At 58.8% G+C, this 22,365-nt stretch overlaps 1 protein-coding gene across 6 annotated transcripts in view; it reads left to right on the forward strand.

The window, feature by feature from the left end:
* The first annotated feature begins 2,217 nt into the window (after positions 1–2,217).
* ABLIM3 (actin binding LIM protein family member 3) overlaps positions 2,218–22,365 on the forward strand; it is a 40,885-nt gene continuing 20,737 nt past the window's right edge. For 3 of the 6 annotated variants that reach the window (XR_007778756.1, XR_007778758.1, XR_007778760.1), the window contains exon 1: positions 2,220–2,468. Coding sequence is in view for 1 of the 6 variants with exons in the window: in XM_050979757.1 (XP_050835714.1) it covers positions 2,456–2,468 (13 nt within the window). In the remaining 5 variants the exon portion in view is untranslated. Of the gene's footprint in view, positions 2,469–22,365 lie in introns of all 6 variants that reach the window. The other 3 variants (XR_007778759.1, XR_007778757.1, XM_050979757.1) reach the window with 2 other exon arrangements.

Below are 22,365 nucleotides of genomic sequence, written 5' to 3' on the forward strand. Positions count from 1 at the left end.
AAAACGCCCTGGGACGGCGCTGGTGGTGAGGGGCTCGGAGCAGCGCCCAGGAGCTGCTGGCTGAGCTGGGGAGGTGACCAGGGTCACAGCTCCTTGCTGCCACCTCTCCAGCACCAAAACTCACAGACCCCACTGCAGGGAGCACCTGGCACCCTGCCCAGCTGGCAGTGCCCACTCCCATTCCCCACAGAGCACCTCTGGCACCACCCAGCTGGGGAGGGGATGCAAGGGCAGAGGTTCTGCACCGGTGCCCCCTGAGCTCCAGAAGAGCCCCCCATCCTCCTGTGCAGCCCTCTGCAAACCCAGCCTGTCTGTGCTGGAGATTTCAAGTTGTTCTAAAGGCAGCAAGTTAACAAGATTTGGAAACCAGGTCAGCAGAAGAAGCTCAATTAGCTGCTGAACCGTGGGGAACCAGCTCATGTCCTGGCTGCTTTATTGACTCCTCAGATGGGGGTCATTGACACCATTCATGACAGTCTGGCTGGGAGGGGGACCTTCCCTGAGGAGGGCACACCTGGACACTATCAGGCACAGGAAACTTTACAGAAGGCCAAACTCAGTGCAGCTTGAGCCATCCCACCGTGCTGTGCCATAGAATCACCACAGAATTATAGAATGGCCTGGGCTGGAAGGGATCTTAAAGATCATCCATGGCCAAGGACACCTTCCCTTAGCCCAGGTGGCTCTGAGCTCCATCCAGCCTGGCCTAGGACACTGCCAGGGATGGGACAGCCACAGCTTCTGTGGGCACCCTGTGCCAGGGCCTCCCCACCCTCACAGGGAGGAATTTCTTCCAATATCTAATCTAAACCTCCCCTAAAGCCACTCCCTCTTGTCCTGTCACTACATGCTCCTGTAAACAGTGCCTCTCAATCTTTCCTGTATCAGCAGCTCCGTTCCCCCCAGCCCTGCAGGAACCTCCCGCCTCCCACTCCCACTGCTCGTCCTGCTCTTCCCTGACACCTCAGGGGAGGGGACAGCCGAAGGGGACGGGCAGCAGGGCTTGCAGAGAGCTGGCAGCACCAGCACGGCTCCCTGCTACCTGTCTTGTCACGTCACCGCCAGCATCTGTGCAGAGAAAGCAGCGAGAGGGAGGGAAGGCAGAGGGGCTCTCTGAGCAGCTCTGCAGCCCCAGCAGCGCCTGCCACGCTGCATGACAAACCTCTCTCATTAGTGGCAGGGCTGCAGCTCAGATCCTGCAATCACAGCAAGGATCACGGCTCGGGAGGGCAGCACGGCTTCCTGAGGGCTGTGTGGGCAGGGGGCACAGCCCTGGCTCCGTGGGCACCCAGGGCATGGCTCTGTTCTGACTGAGAGCATTTCAGCCGCAAAACAAGGGGCTCAGGGCTTTGGAGCCCCTGAAGGGATCCTGAGGTGCTGCCAGCAGGGGAGGCTGCTCTCATCCCGAGGGAAGGGCCCCTCTCTGTCCCACAGCCGTGCAGACACCCGCAGCTCCCTTCTCCATCCTGGCGTGGGACAGATGCCCAGGCTGCCAGGAGAGCCGGGGGTGCCAGCCTGGACAGCTGCAGGAGGGAACCTTGGCATGGGAGGAAATCCAGTTAACTGCATAAACTGCATCCCTCTGTCCTGGGACAGCATTTCTGGGATGCTCAGCTGGAGAGCAAACAGTGCAGGGCAGGCAGCATTGGCACCCAGAGCTGGGCAGGAGCCCTGTGGCAAGGAGGGACCAGCCAGGGGGCTCAGGGGCTGCAGGCAGGGCTGAAGGCAGGGCAGGGGGTGAAAACGGGGCAGCTGGAAGGGCAGGGCAGGGCGGGGCAGGGCAGGGCAGGGCAGTAGGCAGGGCTGGGCTGTGGGCAGAACTGAGGGCAGGGCGGGGCAGTGGGCAGGACTGCAGCCAGGGCAGGGCAGGGCGGGGCGGGGCAGTGGGCAGAAGAGGGCATCGGGCACTGCCAAGGCTGAGCATCCTTCAGCCGCCTCCGGGTCCGTGCGGGGATCCGTGTCTGCCCGGCCCCGCCCGTGTCACCCGGGCCGCTCGCTGCCCGCGGGTGCCGCCGGGCCGGGGCGGTGCCGGGGCGGTGCCGGGGCCGTGCCGGGGCGGTGCCGGGGCGGTGCCGGTGCTGCGCGGCCCCGCCGCCGCTCCCAGCCGCTATAAGCGGGCGGCCGCGGCCGCGCTCCGCAGTGCATGGCCGAGCTCCGGCCGGCCCCCGCCGCTCCGCCGGGACCCTCCCCCGGGCCCGTCCCCTCCCCCGGGCCGGTCCCGGCCGCCCCCCGCGTCCCCTCCCCGCCAGCCGTGACCTTGGCATCTGCCGGCCGCGGGGACGGCGCCGGGGACAGCCGCCGTGGGATGCGTTAGGCGGCGGATCGCACGGGAATATTCTCCTGGGAGGAGGAGAGCGGCAGCCTCCTCCCGCGGCCGGGGAGCGGCAGGAGAAGCGGATTTAAAGAGCATCTTCGCCCCTTTGTTGGATGAGAAGGACGGGCGAGGAGCGGCAGGATGAGCACTAGCAGTGAGTACGGCGTCCTCTCGCCTTGGCTGAGGGAATGGGGCTGATACCGCACCGAGCTGGCTCGGAGGAATTGGAAAGAAAATGTCATAGCATTGCTGACAAGCCTGGTGGGATGGATTTTGGGTTATTTTCCTGCCTGCCTTTTGCTCGCCTGCGTTCTGACAGGCTCTGGCTCGGCTGTGTTTGATGTGGGCTGAGCCCTGGTGCTTATCTCCACGGAGTACTTTTCTTGGCTTGGATTTCTGGGGTTTTGGAGGGCAGAGCATCGACTGAAATGTCGATACGCAACATGGTGAGAGGCAGCCAGGAGCGCTCTGACAGGCACAGCCTCACTTGCTGCTGCCTCTGCCTGGGCAGAAATGGATGTGAGGGGAGGAGGAGAAGGGTGAGGAGGGACCCAGAAACCTGAGCGAAGCACAGGTGCAACCCTGAAAAAACAAAACCCCAAACCTTCTGCAGCTGGCGATGTGGGTGTTGCTATTGTGCGAGAGACAGGGACGGAGGCACTCATGCGCTGTGGATGAATTTCTAAAGAAGCAGAGCTCGGAAATGTGCTGCATAAGATGAGAACTAGCACCAGGCTGCTCACTTTGGATTCTGTGCTTTGCTGGAAAGTCTGGGAAGATTGATCAGGGCCGAGCAAGTCATAATCAATTTTTTTTTCCTTCCTGACGTGCTGTGTGACAGCTGTGCCCACCTCGCTGGCACGGCTTTGATCCCTGTCTCTAAAAGCAGCAAGTCCCTGGTAAAAGAGTTGATGCTGATGGCTACCTGAGGGGCTTCCCCCTGGCCTAACCTCTCCAGGAAAGCCCCCCTGCCCCTCCCGTGGGTCCTGGAGCTGTGTGAGGAGCGGAGCCCTCCCCCAGGCACAGAATAGCAGAGCAGCAACTTCTCCATTGCACTGGCGTGCTGAGGTTTCTCAATCCGAGGGCTTGGGGTGGTTCCCGAGCAAAACACCGTGAAAAATGCCTTGGCACGCTGCGAGGCAACAGAACAGGTGATTCCAGCTCTGTTGGGCTGTGTCAGAGGCGAGGAAACTTTCCAGATGCCCTCTGCCCGAGCCACACCTGGGGCAGGAGCGAGCCCCCTCCCGGGGGAGCGGAGCTGGCGCTGCCTAGGTGGGAAACAATAGGGACTGATCCTTTCCGAGCCTGCAGGATGCCTGATAACAAAGGGGCCTCCCTCTGCTCCTCCGGGGGAGCAGCTCAGGTCTGCTGCTCGGCACTGCCGGGATCACTGGCCACCCTGGTCAGGTGGGACTGCTAAGCTTCCTCTAAGCCAATTTTGACAAATGCCTGTTGGTTCCTTTTGGGATTCCTTCCCAGCTCTTAATAGCTGCCTGGGCTGCTGCTGGAGATAAGGGCTGTTTATGGCACTGCTGTGTTCCAGCTATCTGATGGTGCTGCAAAACTCCTTCAGCTGCGGCCTCCCACGCCCATGGAGGTGCCAGGGAGCCAAACCCTGCTGCCTGCCCATGGAGGTGCCAGGGAGCCAAACCCTGCTGCCTGCCCATGGAGGTGCCAGGGAGCCAAACCCTGCTGCCTGCCCATGGAGGTGCCAGGGAGCCAAACCCTGCTGCCTGCTTTCTGCTCTGCCCTCTGCTCTGCCCTGCCACACGGGAGAGGCCCCTGGGCATAGCCTGGAGTTCTTGGCAGCTGCTCCTCTGCCACCACCCAGCTCTGTGGCCCTGGGCACATCACTCAGCAGCTGCCAGGGCTCTTGCCAAGCCTTCTGGGGGGCTTTGCAGTCTTTGCCTAAGTTGCCACTACCCCATTTTAAGTAGCCACGTGTTGTAGTCAAGGCTTGGCAACTCTGTGACATGCCCTGGTTGCTCAGGGTCCTGGGGGTTGGTGATTTATGGGTCACTGCAGGTGCCTTGGGACCACCCCAGGGCTGTGCTAACCCTGCTGGGGGCTGGCTCTGCCCTCCTGGGCTCCCACTGCTCTCCCAGCACCTGGAGTGCTCCAAGCAGGGCTTGGATGCCCAAATGCAGCTTCACTTCTGTTCCAGCGTGGCTCTGTGAGCCAGGCCAGGCTGTGGGGCCATCTCTGCCATCAGCTCCTTCTGGGACTGCTGTCAGTGCTGCCAAGAGTTGCCTCGCCCAGCTCTGGGCATCCCTCCTCAGCCTGTACCCCTCCAAAACATCCACAAGGCACAAAAACCAAATCCTGGCAGTCTTGTGCCTGTGCCATCTCTGTTTCACCCCCGTGATGCCCCTGGCACTGACCTACCATGGCTTTTTTACCCCTCTGCTGGTGGCCAGTGGCTCACTGGAGTTTGGGGCCCCTTCCCAGCCCTCCCAGCATGGGCAGATCTGCTGCTTGGATTTTTTTGGGGCTGTTTTTCCCCCCAGGACAAGGGCTGAAGAAGCCAGATTGTGCACAGATTTATGATGCCCAGGTGTGCCTGCGCCTGCAGGGCTAAAATTTTGGGGCTGGCAAAGCAAGGAGATGCACAGCTGAGGACAGAATGCCACCATCTGATCTGTGAATTCCCACCCCTGCTTCCCACTTCTCTGGGTGCATTTTGTTCACGCTTCTCCCCTGCCTGAGGCTGATGTGAGGCAGGAAACCTGTGGCTGTGGGCCATGGCTGGCCCTGAGCCACGCTGCTGAGCAAATCTGAGAGGCCTCCAGGAGCTCTGGGCAGGATCTGCTGGGTTTATCTCTGGAGATGCTCCATGCACAGCACTCAGGAGCCTTGCTGAGGGGACAGAGGGTGGTTTGCAGCCTGGATTTGAGTGTCACCCTGTCATCATCTGTCCCACGATGAAGGCAAAGCCGGATGAAAATTGTGTATTTGGGGTGAATAGATAAAACCCCTTGGTGTCAGGTGTAAATTCCTGTCCTGAGGCTGCAGAGCAGCTCAGGTGGCCCTGAGGGTAGGAAGGTGGCCTCTGATCCTGGGATTGCAGGCGTGGAGGGCTTGGAGGGCACAGTGCTGCTGTTTACATGTGTTGGGCTATCAGTGCCTCTCACTAATTGCTTACAAATGGATCCCTACCTCAGCAAACAGGTCTGTGGTGCTGCTTGGCATTTCCATGGGAGCTGGAGCTTGTAGGAAAAACCCCTGGCCAAGAGAAGATCCCTTAAAATCAGCCCCTGGAATGTGCTCTGCCTGCAGCCAGCACCTCCCTGGCAACCTGGGCAGGGAGCTCGAGGTGACTGATGCTTTGTGCTGAAAGGGTTAAAGCTGCCACTGCCCCGAGGATTTCAGCCTCTGAAGGGAGTGGGAAGGATCCCTTCTGCTGCTCTGGAGGGAGCCAGCAGGTCTGGGTGCTGCAGGTCCCTGGAGTGCTGCCTGTGAGTCACCCCGTGGGATTTGCACATCATCCCTCCTGGCCCAGCTCCTCTGGGGTGGCAGAGGGGCTCTGCCAGCCTGGGCACTGCTCTGGGCAGCAGCAAAGTGCCCCTGCTCGTTCTGGGTGAGGGGCTCTGCCAGCCTGGGCACTGCTCTGGGCAGCAGCAAGGTGCCCCTGCTCATTCTGGGTGAAGGGCTCTGCCAGTCTGGGCACTGCTTTGGGCAGCAGCAAGGTGCCCCTGCTCGTTCTGGGTGAGGGGAGAGGGGCTCTGCCAGCCTGGGCACTGCTCTGGGCAGCAGCAAAGTGCCCCTGCTCGTTCTGGGTGAGGGGAGAGGGGCTCTGCCAGCCTGGGCACTGCTTTGGGCAGCAGCAAGGTGCCCCTGCTCGTTCTGGCTCCCACCAAGGACATCCCAGCCCCTGGCCAGCTCAGGGTTGGGCAGGGTCTGGATCAGTGTGGCATGGGGTGATGGGGCCTGGCTCACACACCTGGCATCTTCCAGACTCCCTCCTGTCCCCAAGGTGCCCCTGGGAAAAACAGGGCCAGAATCTGATGGCAAATCAGCTCAGGGTGGGCTGAGCCATTGATCCCCATCCTTGGAGCAGCTGGGAGCCCGGTGGAGCACGGAGAGCTCCCAAAGTAGGTTTGGTATGCCAAGTGCAAAGTTTCATCCCCATCCCTGGCACCTCCCAAATTCCTGCCCCTGCTCTGAGAGGAAAGGCTGGACAGTGAAGCGTTTGGGAAGGGAGGCTTCCTGACAGATCCTGGTGAGTGCAGCATGTTTGCCTGGTTATTTTGGTCTTCCCTCAATCATGCTTCTCTCAGATCGTGATCCTCTAAGCGTAATTACCCCGTAATCTGCAGGCACATGTGGTTACAAGGTGTTTACCAGCAAACTCCATTAAGGGCCTGTGTAATTAAGGAGGAATCCCGTGGTGCTGCCCATCTCTGGGAGCTGCAGCTCCGCTCCTGGGGCAGGTGATTCACCAGGTGTCCCCACCCAGCTGGGAGGGTGTCCTGCAGTCAGAAATGCAGGGGACCCGGAGGGATCAGCCTGTTGATGTCACGAGCAGGGAGTTTTCCAGAATTTGGGCACCAAGGGGAACTCCCAGACTCCCAGACTGGCTCTGACAAACAACCAGACACAAATCACTCCCTGTTTTCCTGGGCAGCCTAGCAGAGGGACAATCACCCATTGCATTCTCTTTGCTGCCAGAGAATTCCAATGCCAGGCAGCAGCTCTGTCCCTGGCTGGGTGGATGGGCTCTGTCCTCTCACCCAGGCCCTTTCAGACCCTCTTTCCTGGCAGCTGGCCCTTGGAAGAGCAGGAGCCATGGAGCCCTGCAGGCCCGTGGAGTGCGTGCTGGAAGGTCAATGGGAGCCACTGAACTCTTCCAAGGGCCTGGCGTGCTCCTCTCAAACAAAAAGCACATTTTCTAATCATCAACTGCCACTGCTTTAGCAGGAAAACAGCGTTTGGGATGCCAGCAGGCTGGGCTGATGACAGGAGCCCATGTGCTGCTGCCTTTGCTGGGAAGGAGGGAGGAAAAACCCACCCAGTTCCTGGCAGACCCTGCAGCCCTGTCGTGCCGGGGCCATCACGAAGTGCTGGGAACACCTCATCTGGTATTTTTAGTTCTGAAATGCATCAGAGCCTGAGCTGGGAGCGCTGCAGAACCTCCAGAAAGCATCTGGGGGTGGAGTGGTCATGGCAGGAATGGGGCTGAGCAATGATGGAGAGCTCTGCAGGATGGAAGGGAATGGGGAGGGAAGGACCAGGTGCCTCAGGCTCGGGGATTGTGGCTGTGGGCAAGGCTGGCAGGGGGCTGGAGCAGGGATTGTGGCTGTGGGCAAGGCTGGCATGGGACAGGAGCAGGGATTGTGGCTGTGGGCAAGGCTGGCAGGGGGCTGGAGCAGGGATTGTGGCTGTGGGCAAGGCTGGCAGGGCAATTGGAGCAGGGATTGTGGCTGTGGGCAAGGCTGGCAGGGGACTGGAGCAGGGATTGTGGCTGTGGGCAAGGCTGGCAGGGGGTTGGAAGCCTGGAGCAGGGGTTGTGGCTGTGCCAAGTCCTCCTGTGCCCAGCCCCTCTGCAGTCAGGGGCTCCGTGAGCCCTGGGCGAGCAGAGCAGCTGGCATGCAGTGCCCCATGGACACTCCTGGCTCTCAGGGAAGGGCTGCTCAGGGTTTCTCAGGCCCAGAGTGATCCCTCCCAGGAGCAAACTCGGCTGCACAGGTGCCATCTATTGCTGCTGGCTCAGGTATTTGATAGGCCCCAGTTTCTGGGTGCATTTTTCAGCTCAGGTGGAGTTTTCTGAGTGCTTTATCACATCAGCCATAAGCCCTGGCCTGGGAATTGATGAGCTCTCTCCACTGCCTGGGGAGGAGAGCAGGAAGAAAAAGGAGCTGCTGCTGAGGATTCCTGAGCCAGCCTGTCTGACCTTCCTTTCTCCTCACCCTTGCTGGCCTGGCCAGGTCTGCAGAGCCCCCAGGATTGTTTTGTTTTTCTGCTCATGGACATTCTACTCCACTTCCATTTTGAATCAGCTTCTTCCTGGCCTTGGGAAAGGCTCAGGCCTGGCTGATCCTTGTGGGAGGGTTTCTCTGGGGAGCAGGTCTGAAACCATCCCCTTGGCTTCTGGTTTTTCTTGGTGACAAGTGGCACATTTGGAGAGCAGGGGGCAGGAGAAGCTGTGCTGGTGCCAATGCCAGCCTCAAAAACCCTCCCTCAGCCCAGGCTGGGTTTGAGCTCCAGGCTCTGACCTGTCCTCAGGGCAGGGATTGTGTGACTGTTTCCCAGAAGGATCACACAGCCAAATGTAGAGCAGGGCTCACGGGGGGCTCCCAAATCCATGAGCCAGGTCCTGTGGAGCTGCCCCGCTCAGAAACACCTCACTTGTGAGAGCCCCTTTCCTGTCCTTCCCAGCATCCCAGCTCTGCTGTGCTGCCAGCCCTGGGCACCCTGGGATTTTTTTGTGGGAATTTTTATTTTTGTGGGAATTTTTATTTTTGTGGGGATTTTTATTTTTGTGGGGATTTTTATTTTTGTGGGGATTTTTATTTTTGTGGGGATTTTTATTTTTGTGGGGATTTTTATTTTTGTGGGGAGTTTTATTTTTGTGGGGATTTTTATTTTTGTGGGGATTTTTATTTTTGTGGGGATTTTTATTTTTGTGGGGATTTTTTTTTTGTGTGGGATTTTTTTTTTGTGTGGGATTTTTTTTTTGTGTGGGATTTTTTTTTGTTGTGGGAATTTTTTTTTGTGTGGGAATTTTTTTTTGTGTGGGAATTTTTTTTGTGTGGGACTTTTTTTTTTTGGTGGGATTTTTTGTGTGGGATTTTTTTGGTGGAATTTTTTTTGGTGGAATTTCAGGATGGCCAGGGCTGGAAGGGACCTCCCAGCTCTTGTAGCACCCCCTGGCCTGGCAGGGACACCTTCCACAGAGCAGGGTGCTCCAGGCCCTGCCCAGGCTGGCCTTGGACACTTCCAGGGATTGCTCCTGCTGGAGAATGGGAGCTATTTTTGACTCCCCTTGGGGACTGGGTGGGTCCTGGCCTGGCTCAGAGTCACTGGCTGGGACATGTGGGCATCTCCCTGTGCCAGCTGCTGCCAGCCTGGCTTCCCAGGACAGGCACAGGGGGTCCCAGCAGGGCGGGTGGGTGGCCCAGGGTGGCCCTCAAAGCTTCAGAGGAGCAGGGGGAGCAAAGCTGAGTGTGGAACCCCTTCCTGAGGCACAGCAGGAGCTGCAGCCCCTCCAGGGCCCAGTGTGCCCACACCTGGCTGGCAGTGACAGCTGGCACTGTGCCCACAGCTGGCTGGCACCGTGACCAGCATGGCCACACCTGGCTGGCAGTGACAGCTGGCACTGTGCCCACAGCTGGCTGGCACCGTGACCAGCATGGCCACACCTGGCTGGTACTGACAGCTGGCACTGTGCCCACAGCTGGCTGGCACTGTGGGCATCCTTCCCCCGTGGCACAGATGTGCCAGCCTGCTTTAGGCTCTCGCCAGGCTGTGCCAGGTTGCAGGTGGCACGGGTGGGGTGTCTTTGGGGTTTGTGGCCAGACTTTGGGACAGAAGGGGGTGGCAGCTATGCCACAGGGAATTACCAGGTTTAGGAGGGCAAAGAGGGGCTTGTGGGGTTGGTGCCATGCCTGTGGGCATCAGGGTGACCTTGGTCCTTCCGTCTGTCTGTCCAGGCTGTGCTTGTGGGCATCAGGGTGACCTTGGTCCTTCTGTCTGTCTGTCCAGGCTGTGCTTGTGGGCATCAGGGAGGACTCGGTCCTTCCGTCTGTCTGTCCAGGCTGTGCCTTTGGAGGCAGTTGGGCCGGAGTTTCCCCCACCTTTTGACCATGAGCCAAGGAGCTGAGCAGTTCCAGGTGTGTGGGCACACAGGGAGAGCTCAGCCCCCCCTCAGCAAGGCCATCCTTGCTCTGCTGGCAGCTGCTGAGGCACGAAGCTGGATGATCCCAGCTTGGAGCAAACCCATCCCTTCATCCACCCCCAGAGACCTTGCCCTGGTACCCCACCAGGAGAGGAGTGGGCTGGGCTGATCCTTCCCCTCTGGAAAAGGAGGTGCCTGGTGAGCTGGCTGAGGGGTTGAGTGTGGATGTTCTCCCCTCCCCTGCTTTTGAAAATAGGAAAAAGAAAAAAAAGGCACTGCCTGTGTGGTGAGTTATGTGGTGATGACTCCTCCTGATGGGCTCCATATAAAATCCCTTGCCTCCCTGAGGATGCTCCCTGTTGAAAGCTTTTATGGCATCTTAAAAATAGCCCCAGAGGGGGAGAGAATGAGGAGATGGATAGGTAGGTGGATCCCTAATAAGGAGAGGAGAGGAAACAGCTCGAGAGGGAATGGAAAGACTCTGGTGCACGGCATGTGAGTGGCTGCTGAGGGAGGGGATGGGTGGCCATGCCGAGCTGAGCTGCTGCCCAGCAGGAGCAGGAAACCCCATAAAAAGCCTGCCTGGGAGATCTGTGCCCTGCACGTGCTGGGGACAGGGCTGGGCTGAGCAGCAGCTCGGGCTGTGGCTCCTGCAGGCTCTGCCTGCATTCTACAAGTAGCTGTTAAAAATAATCCATGCCCTGGCCAGCTGCTGCTGCTGCTCCTGTGTGATCCCCCAAGTGCTCCTCCCCTGCTGCAGGCTGCAGCTGAGGGATGGGCTCGCTCCTGGATCCCCCTGAGGTGCCCTCTCCCACCTGGGCTCTGCTCTGGGAGGTGCCTACCTTGGTGCTCCTGGCAGTCTGAGATGCCCAGGGTGAGACCCGGGGCTGGTGGCACTGGCAGGGGGCTCAGGAAGGAGGGCACAGCCCCCAGGGCTGGCAAGAGGGCCCTGCAGGGGGACAGTCCTGCTCTGCACTGCCAGCACAGCGTCTCCCTGGAGGGGAGGTGGCTCCAGGCCCTTTGCTCAGCTTGTGGCAGCTCTCCCCAGCGCTCAGGGAGGATTTTCCAGAGTGTCTCCAAGAAATGCTAATTGCTTTGGCTTCTCTTGGTACAGCACAGCCACTGGGCACAAAGGGCTCTTAGTCAGCTGAGATCTGCCAGATCCTTGCTCTGGATCCCTGGAGAGCTGCTGGAGTCTGCTGTGGCCTCTGCTGCTCCCCACATCCCCTCTTGTCCCCAGGCTGGTCCCAGTCTGCGGTGGCACGGGGCACTGTGAGCTCTCTTTGGGGTGTGAAACCCCCCAGACTCAGCCCTGGTGGGCACAGTGTGCTCAGATGCTCCCCTTGAGCTGCATGAAGGGTGGCTGGAGGGGTGACAGGAGTTTCCCATCCCGGGGATGTGGCAGGAGCCATCAGCTGAGCCCCTGGGGTGCCACTGCCCAGCTCTGCCCCTGGCAGGAACAGCCCTGTGCAGGCAGCTGGGAAACTCTCCTGGCTTTGCCCCTGCTCCAACTGCAGGGAAAAAATGCTGCTAACGAGGCTCCTGTGTCACAGCCACCAGCCTGTCACATCCAGCCCATCTCTCTCTGCTTTCTTGCCTTTTTAATCTCTCTTTTCCCTCCCTCACTAGACAGAGCCCAGGGAAGCAGAGGCTGTGGAGGGTTAGCAGTGCCCACCTGAGGGAACAGTGGAGCTGCAGAGACCCTGCCTGGTCCTGGGGTGGCTCTGAGCCAGCAGCACCTCCTGGCTGGGGAGGGTCCATCCCCCTCCCCACCTGCAGGGCTGCATCCTGCTCTGGGCTCCCAGCACAGGAAAGCCTGAGAGGCCTGGCGTTGTCCAGCCTGGAGGAGAGGAGCTCTGGGATCACCCAGCTGTGGCCTTGCAGTGCCTGAAGGGATGTGGAGAGAGACTTTCCAGGGGATGGAGTGGCAGGACACAGGGCGTGGCTTCCCACTGCCAGGGAGTGAGGTTAGATGGGATATTGGGATGGAATTCCTCCTTGGCACGGTGGGCAGGCCCTGGCACAGGGTGCCCAGAGCAGCTGTGGCTGCCCCTGGATCCCTGGCAGTGCCCAGGGCCAGGTTGGATGGGGCTTGGTGCCACCTGGGACAGTGGAAGGTATCCCTGCCATGGCAGGGGGTGGAATGAGATGAGTTTTAAGATCCCTTCCAACCCAAATTATTCCATGATTCTACCCCTGGTCCCTGCTCCCACCTTCCTACCCTTGGCTGGGGGCATCCCCTGGGTGTCCAGAGGGACAGCAGCCCAGGATGGGGACACTGCAGCAGCAAGGCTGCTCCCTCTCTGCCCGCTCAGGTGGCAGCAAGGCTCCAGCTGGGGACACAGTTCTGTTCCCTGGCAGGCAGGTTTTGGCTCACTTATCCAAAAGCACAACAAAGCTCATTTTCCCCCCGCTGAAAGGGGACTTGTTCCCGGAAAGTGCCAGCTCTGGCGGGCCCTTTGATTGCCCGTTAATTGTCGCTAATGAGGAGCTGGGTGAAGTGGCATCCAGAGGCTCTTGGGGACAGACTGTCGCTTCGGCTTGGGAGGGACATCTCAGCGGGGAAGGCAGCCGTGCCCTCGGCCTGGGCGAGCCGAGCTGCATGAATGGGTTTGTTAACGAGGAATGCTCCGGTTGCTGTGCCCGCAGCTCGGGTTCAGAGGGTCTCTGGTGATCCCCTGCCCACAGATGGATTTATTTCCACATGGAGAGGGCTAAACCCACCCTGCCAGGAGGGAGTGATGCTTTCAATTTGAGCTTTGCTATTTTCCAGACTCTGCCTTGGTGAATAACTCTGAACTCCCTAGAAAGTGTCAGCAAGGTCTCCTCCCAGCTCAGTCCCACAGAACAATCCTTGTCCAGCCCCAGCACCAAGGACACCGCTGCAGCTTCAGCCCAAAGAGTGCAAACAGCAGGGAATGGAGGAGAGCAACCTGGGAGGGTGGGACTGCATCCCCTGGAGCTGGGACTGGACACTGAACCCCAGCATGGAAATGGAGCCAAACCTATCCAAGGGGGAGAACTCATGGCCAGGAGTCCATCTGGGGTGGAGCCAGGGCCGGGCTCTGGCACTGCCCAAGGTGTGCCCTGTGAAGGGATTTCCATAAATCCCTGCTTTATTCCTTTCCCAGTCCAGCCTCCATTCTGGGGAGCCTCTGAAGGCATCAGCAGCACTCAGTCTGTGCCCAGGAGCAGCAGGAGCTGTGCCAGGGCTTGGCCCCTCGCCTGCAGCCTGCCAGTGGAGGGGAGGCTGTTGTTCCCCAGCCCCAGGAGAGGCACCAAAGGCTCTCAGCAGAGCCAGCCCTGCCTGCTCCCCAGCCCTGGGATTCTGAGCAGGGGAGCCAAGGGGAGCAGGAGTGTTAGAGGGAGCTGGGGGTGCTCAGGCTGAAGAAAAGGAGACTCAGGGGTGCCCTCATCCCTCTCACAGCTCCTGAAAGGTGCCTGTGCTCAGCTGGGGCTGGGCTCTGTCTCCAGCAGCACTGACAGAACCAGAGCTCACAGCCTCCAGCTGTGCCAAGGGAAATACAGGCTGGATATTAAGAAAAGGTTTTTTACAGAAAGGGTGATAAAGTTCTGGAATGGCTGCCCAGGGAGGTGGTGGAGTCCCCATCCCTGGGTGAGTTTAACAAAGCCTGGATGTGGCACTGGGTGCCAGGGTTTAGATGAGCTATTTGGGCTGGGTTGGACTCGATGATCTTGAAAGTCTCTTCCAGCCTGGTGATTCTGTGATTCTGTGTGTGATTCTGTGAATCCCATTTGTGCCAAGCCCCTCGTGTGCCAAGGGGGGTTCACTGTTTAAGGTGTGCCTGTCCTGCCACGTCCCTGCCATCCCCAGCCAGGTTGGCACCTCTTGCTGGGCAGCCCCACATCCCCCAGCTGAGGCTCAGGATGGGGCTGGGGGGTGTGGAGCCCCCTTGGGAGTGTCACACTGGTGCAGAGTTGTGGTTTTACTTGTGGAGATTCCTCTCCCACTGCAGCAGCTTCCTGGGTGCCCATCCCTGCTCCAGCAGCTCCTTGGCACCTGTGCCACTCACCTCAGTGGCTCCTTTGATCTCCTCTGTGCTAAAATGGCTGAGCTGCTTCACCAGGCCCTTTTCTGGGTGTTTTCTCTGTTTTTCTGCCATTCCTGCCAGGTTTCCATGGACCTGTGAGCTCCTCCAGCTCTCTGGGTGCCCGTTCTTGTTCTCACAGCAAGAGGCTGTGTCTGATTCCTGCTCAGCTGCAGGCAGGGCTGCTCTGCAGAGGGGATCTTCCCTCTGGATTTGTTATTCCTTTAGGATAAACAGCCAAGTGGGATGTTATTTTCCATTCCTGCTGAGAGAGGTTGGAGCTGCTTCTTTCTGACCCAAACCCTGACGTCTGGTTTTGGATTCCCTGCCTCTGAAGTGGGGAGGGGAAGCGAGAGTGGAGAGTGTGGATGTGTTCTTGCTGTACAAGGGATCGGTGGCTGCACCTCTGCCTCCCACCCTGGCCCTGCTCTGGGCTCCAGGGGAGTCCTAAGCCATGAATGAATTGTCCTGGACTTTGTTTTCCCCTGGCTCCAGGCTCCTTCCACACCAGCCACTGCTGTGCATTTGGGACTGGTTATTGTTCATGGTCTGACCCCTAAAATGCCTTTTGGGGGGCTCAGGCAGCCCTGCTCCCCTTGGGGAGCAGCAGGACAAGGAGCTGGCACAGCTGGGCAGAGAAATGGGCCCCAAACTGGGGCAGAGTGAGAGAGCCCTGAGCTGCTGTGATGGGTGTGCTGTGCTGTGCCCCAAAACTGAGCCAGCCCCTCTCTGCTGGGACAAGGAAAGGTCCTGAATCACCTGGTCTGTCCATCCATCCCTCCATCCCTCCCTCCATCCCTCAGGGTCTCTGAGGTGCCCCAGGGCTCCTCTGGGGTCTCTGGCACTGTCACCTCCAGCAGCACAGTGGGACAGTGCCACTGGCAGCGGGCCAGAACATGTCCTGGAGGGCTCCTCTGCTGGGACAGTGGAAGGAGACAGAAGATGTCTCAGTGGTGGCTGTGTGAAGGTCATCCCAAGGGGAGCAGCCTCCATCTTCCAGCACAGCTGATTTCCCTCCCCTTGGCTCCTTCCTGCCCCACTCTTTGCTCCATAGCCTTTTGCTTTTTCTGCTTTTTTTCCTTCCACCCTTTCCCCACCTTCCTTTCCTCTCCCCTTCTGCTGTTTCTCTCCTGGCAGCTTTGTTCTCCTGGCTGTGTACTGGGGTTGCCATGGCGACTGCCAGAGCATCTCTGCATCCCACAGCCGTGCTCCTGTGCCCGCCCTGGCCATGGCAGAGGCAGGGCACCCTCCTGCCCCTCCCAGGGATGGGATTCCCTGGGGACATCCCTGTGGCACGTCCTGCCCTCTGGGCAGAGGAGGGGACAGCATGGGGTAGCCCTGAGCAGCTCAGGGTAGGGCTGGGGTGCAGGGCTGGCTGCATGGCACAGCTTCACTGCTGCCCCAAACACACCAATAAAACCTTCAGGAAATATTTCTTAATGAGCAAACACGTGTTGAGGAAAGCAGAGGAGCTGCTGCAGCCCGGGCAGTCCCTGGGGTGTGGAGGCAGAGCTGCTCGTGGCCTCTGGTGGCGATTTGCAGCTGACAATATCTCCTTGCAGCGTGGGTCAGAATTGCTGGGCCCCTTTCAGGAGATAATTAGGTTGATGTGTTATTAGCTGATTACTGGGGAAACATACATTTACTGAGGATTTATTCTGCAACCAGCATTAATCTCCTGTATAGCTGCTAAACCTCCATAAATAATCTGATTTTGATAATCAATTGCTATTGCAAGTTCCCCTATAAATCTCAATTAAATGCACATTTAACAGGCATCGAGTTGCCAAATTTGCTCGTGCCTGCGTGCTGCTGCTTGCCTGGGGCAGATGTTGGGGCTGTGCAGGCTCAGCTCTGGTTTTCAGGCAGCCTGAAAGCAGAGTGGGCTTTGCCAAGGCAGAGCATCCCAGAGCAGCCCTGCTCCTCCCGGGGGTCCCACCTGGGGAACCCAGCCCAGCTCCCTGGTGCTGGGCCTGGCTCTGCTGGGCCTGGCTCTGCTGGGCTGCACCCAGGGCAGCAGGAGGGGACAGTGCTCGTGGTGCCTGAAGCACCACAGGAGGAGTGCCCAGCCCTGGAGCTATCCAGGGAGGGCTGGAGGTGGCACTCGGTGCCCTGGCTGGGGGACAAGGTGGGCACTGGGCACAGGTGACACTCAGTGCTGGGACAAGGTGGGCACTGGGCACAGCCTGGGCTGGCTGGCCTTGGGGATCTTTTCCAACCCAAACCATTCTGTGTGGCCGTGGGGCTGTCCCTGGCATGTCCTACCTGCTGCACCCACCTGTGCCACCCATCTGCAAGGCCAGGTGTCCCCAAGGAACCCCCTGGGGGTGGCACAATCTTTTCAGGGCCCATTTGCTGCCTGGGACAGCATGGGGGGGGATGGCAGCAGGGGAGGCTCCAGGTGTCTGTGGGGCCCCTGGGGCTCTCCCAGCTCCCCTCTGAGTGCTCTGCAGGGCCTTGGGGTTGCTCTGTGGTTGGGGTTGCTCAGGGGGCTGCAGGAATGGGTTTCATCTCTTCCAGCCCCATGATTTGCAGGGGTTTGGCTCAGGAGGGCTCCAAGGGGACGTGGCAGTGCCCTCCCTGCTGCAGCCCCGGCTGTGACAGAGCTCCAGCTGTTCCAACCAGCTCTTTCCAGGCTCTGGGTGCACTCGGAGGAATCTGGGCCAGCCAGGGAAGTTCCTGCTGGAGTGCTGTCACTCATCCCCTGGAATGGGACTGCTGCTGGGTGCTGGTGGCTTTGGGAGGGCTCTGTAACAAATATCCCAGCCCTGCAGCCTATTTCTGGGGACATTGTCCCCTCGGTGACGCCAGGGCTTGCTTTGCCAGCTGTCACCCCAGCCCAAATTCCCATCTCGTTGCATTAATATCCACACAGTGCCTCTGGATGGGGATTTGATTTCAGCTGGCTGCCCGGAGTAGAAAGGGTTAAAAATAGCCAATCCACCACCCCTCATTCCCTGGTTCTGAGGCAGTCTCCCAGGTTGGAGTCACAATGCTGACAGAAATAGGGTTTGAAATAAAATCAAAGCAGGGAGTGCCCTGCACTCTGCAGAAGGGAGGAAAGACCTGGAGGAGCCCCTGGCTCTGGAAAACAGGCAGGAGTTTGTCTGCCCTGCAGGTAAAGGATGCTGGGTGCTGCAAATGGACACTCCAATTGAGTAATTAAGGAAATTTATTAAATTCTCAAAGTATGAAATTGGAAAAAGCCACGAGTGTTTTCGACTCTGAGCCAGGCTGTCAGGGCTGGGCAGAGTCAGGATTTGGCCTCCATCACACCAAAGTCCCCAGATGTGGGTCTCCAAATGTCATTTCTGGGGTCTGTTTTATTCATTCCTTTGGGCTCTGGCCTGGCCTCTTCTTTAGCATATTTTAGCATATCATTGTAGTGTTTTCTTTCTTGCTGCCGTGTTTCCCGGTGGATAATTCCTGGAATTCTGTCAGGTGAAAACTTTTGGGATAAACTTCTGGGGATGTCTGTCTAATGCCTCCTGCTGGGGTCTTGTCAGGTGAAAAATCCCTTGAAATATCCATCCCTGGAGCCAGTGTCCTCCTGGTGTTGGACTCTCCATTCTTTATCAGGTGCTGATATTATTGTTACTGCTGCCTGACCCTGGCTTGGCACACAAAAATGCTGTGGTTTTCATTTCCTTTAGCACAAATTTTTGTAAATATAATATAATAATATATAATATAATCATATATATTGTAACGTATATCACACTGGGCACACACAGAGATCAGTGGGGGAATTCAGGAGGTTCCCAGCCCCAGGGAAACCAGGGAGGAAGGAGCTCAGAGCACTCTGCCCTGGAGCTCTGCAGCTCAGCAGGGCTGGGTTCAGCCTCCTGGAGGTGCAGGCAGGGACAGAGCAGGCAGATCCTCTCCCAAAAGTGCTCCCAGACTCTGGAAGCAACAGTCTGCTGCAGGGTGGCGAGGTGCCAGCCTGGCTCTGCCTCATCCCACGGGGCTGCTACTCTGATCTGGCAGAGAAAATCCTAAATCCCCACGTTTCTCCCTCTCTCAGAGGCTGGCCTAGTTTAAAAAAATGTCAGCTCCTGGCTTTTCTTTTGTAATATTTTAAATATAGCAGCCTTTATGTCTCTGATGGATGCACCATATGTTTGGGAAACGGCCCCGAAATCCACGGGGCTGGTGGGTGGAGGTGAAAGGGAAAGAGCATTTCCACAGGGGAAGCTGCAAACACAAAAACCCAGCAGCAGCAAACAGCAAATCCCTCCTGCAGCAGCCAGGAATAATCTCCTTTCTGTCCTGCCTGTCTCCGGGTGCTCATGTGAGCAGCAATGAATGTTTCCATTGTGTCACCTCCTGTCCTGGCCACCCTGGCACTGCCTCCACGGTGCCCAGCAGGACATGCCACATCTGACAGCTCCTTTGCCTTTCCCCTTCCTCGGAGAGCCCCTTTGCTGCTTTCTCTCTGGGCTTTTGGGGGGGTTTTCAGCTGGGATGGGTCCCTGGTGCTCCAGCTGGCCCAGACTGCTGCTGGCCAGGCTGGGGGTGGCTCTGGCAGCCAGGGACATCCCCCCCGGGCTCGCTGCACTCCCACACAGCCAGGGCTGTGTCCCAGCACTGAGCACAGCCCCTGTTCTGCAGGAACCCTGGCCCCAGCAAAGGGATGAGCTCAGGCTTTCAGCTTTTGGCCAGCACTTGGATTCTTCACTCCTCACATCCCTCAGCTTTAGGACCCAAGTGCAGCCCCTTGCCTGGACCCCCCAACAGCTGTCCAGCCCAGCTGGAGCTGAAAAGAGCTGAAATCCTCTGGGCTGGGGCTGGGCCCAGCCTCAGGCACGGCCACCTCTCCTGCCCTGGGGCTCCCAGTGCAGGAGAGGTGGCCAGTGCCTGCTGCCAGGGGCTGTGCCCCTGAGACCACCCTGCAGGGGAACTCCTGGGATTCAGGGGAATTCTTGGGATGCAGTGGAACCCCTGGGATGCAGTTGAATTCCTGGGATGCAGTGGAATTCTCAGGACACAGTGGGACTCCTGGGATGCAGTAGAATTCCTGTGATGCAGTGGAATTCCCAGGATCCAGCGTGTCCCTGGCCCTGCCCAGCCCAGGGGCAGGCTCACAGCCCGGCTGTGCCTTCCTGTTGTCAGCACTCAGGTCATCAAATCTCCCCGCAGCTCTGAGAAGGGGAAAAAACAACTTCTCCCTCTTTTTCCTGGGGGTCTGGGAAGATCCCAGCAGCACTCAGTGCTTCCATCTGGTCCCAGATCCCTCAGGACACCCGAGGTGGGGCTGGGGGTTCCTGCAGGCAGGAGGGGCCAGCTCTGAGCCCCGGGGTGGGGGGGGTTGGGGTGTCCCTGGCACATTCCAGCCCTGCCTGTGTGGGATGTGAGTGAACATCCTGCAGGCAGGCAGGGGCAGCCCTGCAGCCAGGTCAGCCTGGGCAGACCATCACAGCTTCCCCCATTATTTGGAGAATAATTTCCACAAACGCAGCCAGAAGCAAACTCTGCTCTGCAGGCAGGGCCCTGGCGCTTTTTTTAGTTTTTTTTTTTCCTTGTTTTCCTTCTCTCCCCTTGATTTTTTCCTTGTCTCCTTCCCTCCCTTGTCTCCTGTGTGCGTTTCTGACCTCCTCCTGTCTGTCTGTGCAGGATGTCCCCGTGTGACCCAGCTCCCACCCTGGCACTGTGCTGCCGTGCCCTCCCCACGCTCTGGCACCTGTTTGGGCATCCAGCCACGCTCCCTGCAGTCCTGGGATACAGGGGAATTCCTGGGATTTAGAGGAACTCCTGGGATGCAGTGGAATTCTCAGGACACAGTGGAGCCCCTGGGATGCCCAGCCTCCCCAGCCCCGTGCCCTCTGCCATGGTGGCACTGCCACTCCAGCTCCCTGGTGTCACCCAGGGCTCGTCTGTCCTGTGTCCCACCCAGGGAGTGGCAGCAGTGAGGGGCAAGGGGCCACTGTGAGCCAGCTGGGGGCAATAATTGGTCCTGATCTAATTAGGGAAGCCTAGGGCTGGATTAGGAGCTGTGGCAGGAGAGGGTTTTTAGCTGTAAGCCACAGATGGCTTTGCCTGGAAGCCAGGAGAGGCTGGCATGGGCTGGAGGGGGTTCTAATCCTGCCTGGAATACACTCTGAGCTGACTGACAGGTTTGGGAACAGCCCAGGGGCTGCTCTGGATGCTCCCCAGTGCCCCCAGGCCACTGTCCCAGCCTCAGGGGTTCAGTGCCAGCAGTGGAGGAGCTGCTGCAGGCTCAGACTGCCCCAGTGCAGATCCCACTGGCACCTGCCCTCAGCCCATCAGGAGCACTCGGCCCTCCCCGGCTTAAAAATGTAAATATTAAACAAGGAACCACGTGATGCTCCTGGATTTCACTGGGCGGAGGGATCAGGAGAGAAAATCTTTTGTCCAGAGCTAAATGTGGCTTTTTCTCCTGGATGGAAATGGATTTTACCTGAGGGAGCTCTGTGGAAGCAGTGCCTGAGCACTGAGGTGGCCGTGCAGGGCTGAGCTCACCTCCAGAGCTGGGCACCCCAACTGCTGAGCCCTTCCTGAGCCCTTCCTTGATCTCAGGGGGTTTGGCTGAGCCTGTGCTGGCTCCCTCACCCAGCTCTGTGCTGCTGGCATCCCCCTGCTCAGCAGGGACCTGGGCTGGTCTCAGAGGTCCTTTCCAGCCCGGTTAATTGGGATTTGTGCCTGGAGCAGGCACGTTCCATCATGCCAGGCTCAGGGCAGCCCCACGGGGCACAGCCCCAGGCTCTCCCTGCCTGCTGAAGGAGCAGCATCCTCTGCCTGCCAGCCCTGCCTCCCCTTCCTTCCCAGGGTGTTCCTGGGGCTGCAGCCAAGCCCTGGCAGGGCAGGACAGCAGGCAGGAGCCTTTGGCCCCGCTGCTGATGAGAAAAACCCACATCCCGTGGCCCTGGAGCTCCCACCCTTCCTCCCCAGCACCCCTGGGAGCCAGCCCAGCTCTGCCTGAGGGAAATCCTCACCCTGGGAGCCAGCTGGGTCCCCTGCAGGGGATTGGGGGTGCAGGCTGCTGCAGTGGAGGAGTGTCGGGGGTCAGGAGGGTCAGGATGGATGGAGAGCAGAGATCTCTGAAGGCAGGGCTTGGAGCTTGGGGTTATTGCAAAGGGCCAAGTGCAGGGCTCTGCTGGGAGCTGCCAGCCACAGCTAGAACTGTAAACAGAGGAAAGGAGAGGGGTAAAGAGGATGAGAGAGAAAGAGGCAAAGAGAGTGAGGTTCCCATTCCAATTCAATATCTTCTTCTGTGCTGAATATTCTCATTCTCACTAACCACAACACACAAATCCTACAGCATTTACATACAGCCTATAAGAATCATTACATTACCACTCTGTGTTACATTTTAAACCCTAAAAACTCTTCTTTGGCCCCTTCTGCCAAGCTGGCAGGATCTGCTCTGCCCCTTGGAGCTGTCTGCAAGCACAGGGTGTTGTTCCATGCAAAGGGGATTCCCTTCAGCCAGCCATGCCATTGTTTTCCAGGTGTTCAGGAACTGAGGGATCTCAGAGCTGCTTTCATTTCAATCTCACAGTTTCCATATTCTCCAAATCTTTTGCCAGGCAATCATATTGATAAGGCTTCCCTGTTTCACCTTCCCCAACACTGCAGTGTCCCCTCCTTGTCCCCAATCCCAGCAGAGGTTTTTTCGGCCTCGCTGCGTGTCCCCAGCCCGGCTCGCTGTGTCCCATCCCCGCTGCCTCAGCCCGGCCTCTCCCTGAGCTCCAGCGCTTCCAGCCGAATTCCTTCCTGGACACTCACTGTCCCTCCTGAGCCCCCGGGGCTGCCGGGGCCGGGCTTCCTCTTCCTGAGCCCCCCCAGCCCCGCTCCTCTGCCAGCCCCGGAGCTGGAACCGGCCCTTCCCGGGGAGTGCCAGCCGTGCCCACCGCGAGTGCCCGCCGGGAGTGCCCGCCGGGAATTCCCACCAGGAATACACACAGGAAACGCCCACCGGGAATATCCATCGGGAATGCACACCGGGAGTGCCAACCGGCAATTCCCACCGGGAGTGCCCAGCTTTCCTCACCCTCCCCGCATCCCACCCCCGCCTGTGCCGCGCTGGTGCCACCACCCGCAGGGAGGGCTGAGAAGAGGATTTCCAACCTCAGGGAGCCTGCAGGGATGGGGTGGGCACTGCTCGGTGCCAGGCTGCACTGGGCGGGGCACTGGGAAGCTGCTGGAAG

Source organism: Serinus canaria, chromosome 13, assembly GCF_022539315.1.
Source record: "Serinus canaria isolate serCan28SL12 chromosome 13, serCan2020, whole genome shotgun sequence".
NCBI lineage: Eukaryota > Metazoa > Chordata > Aves > Passeriformes > Fringillidae > Serinus > Serinus canaria.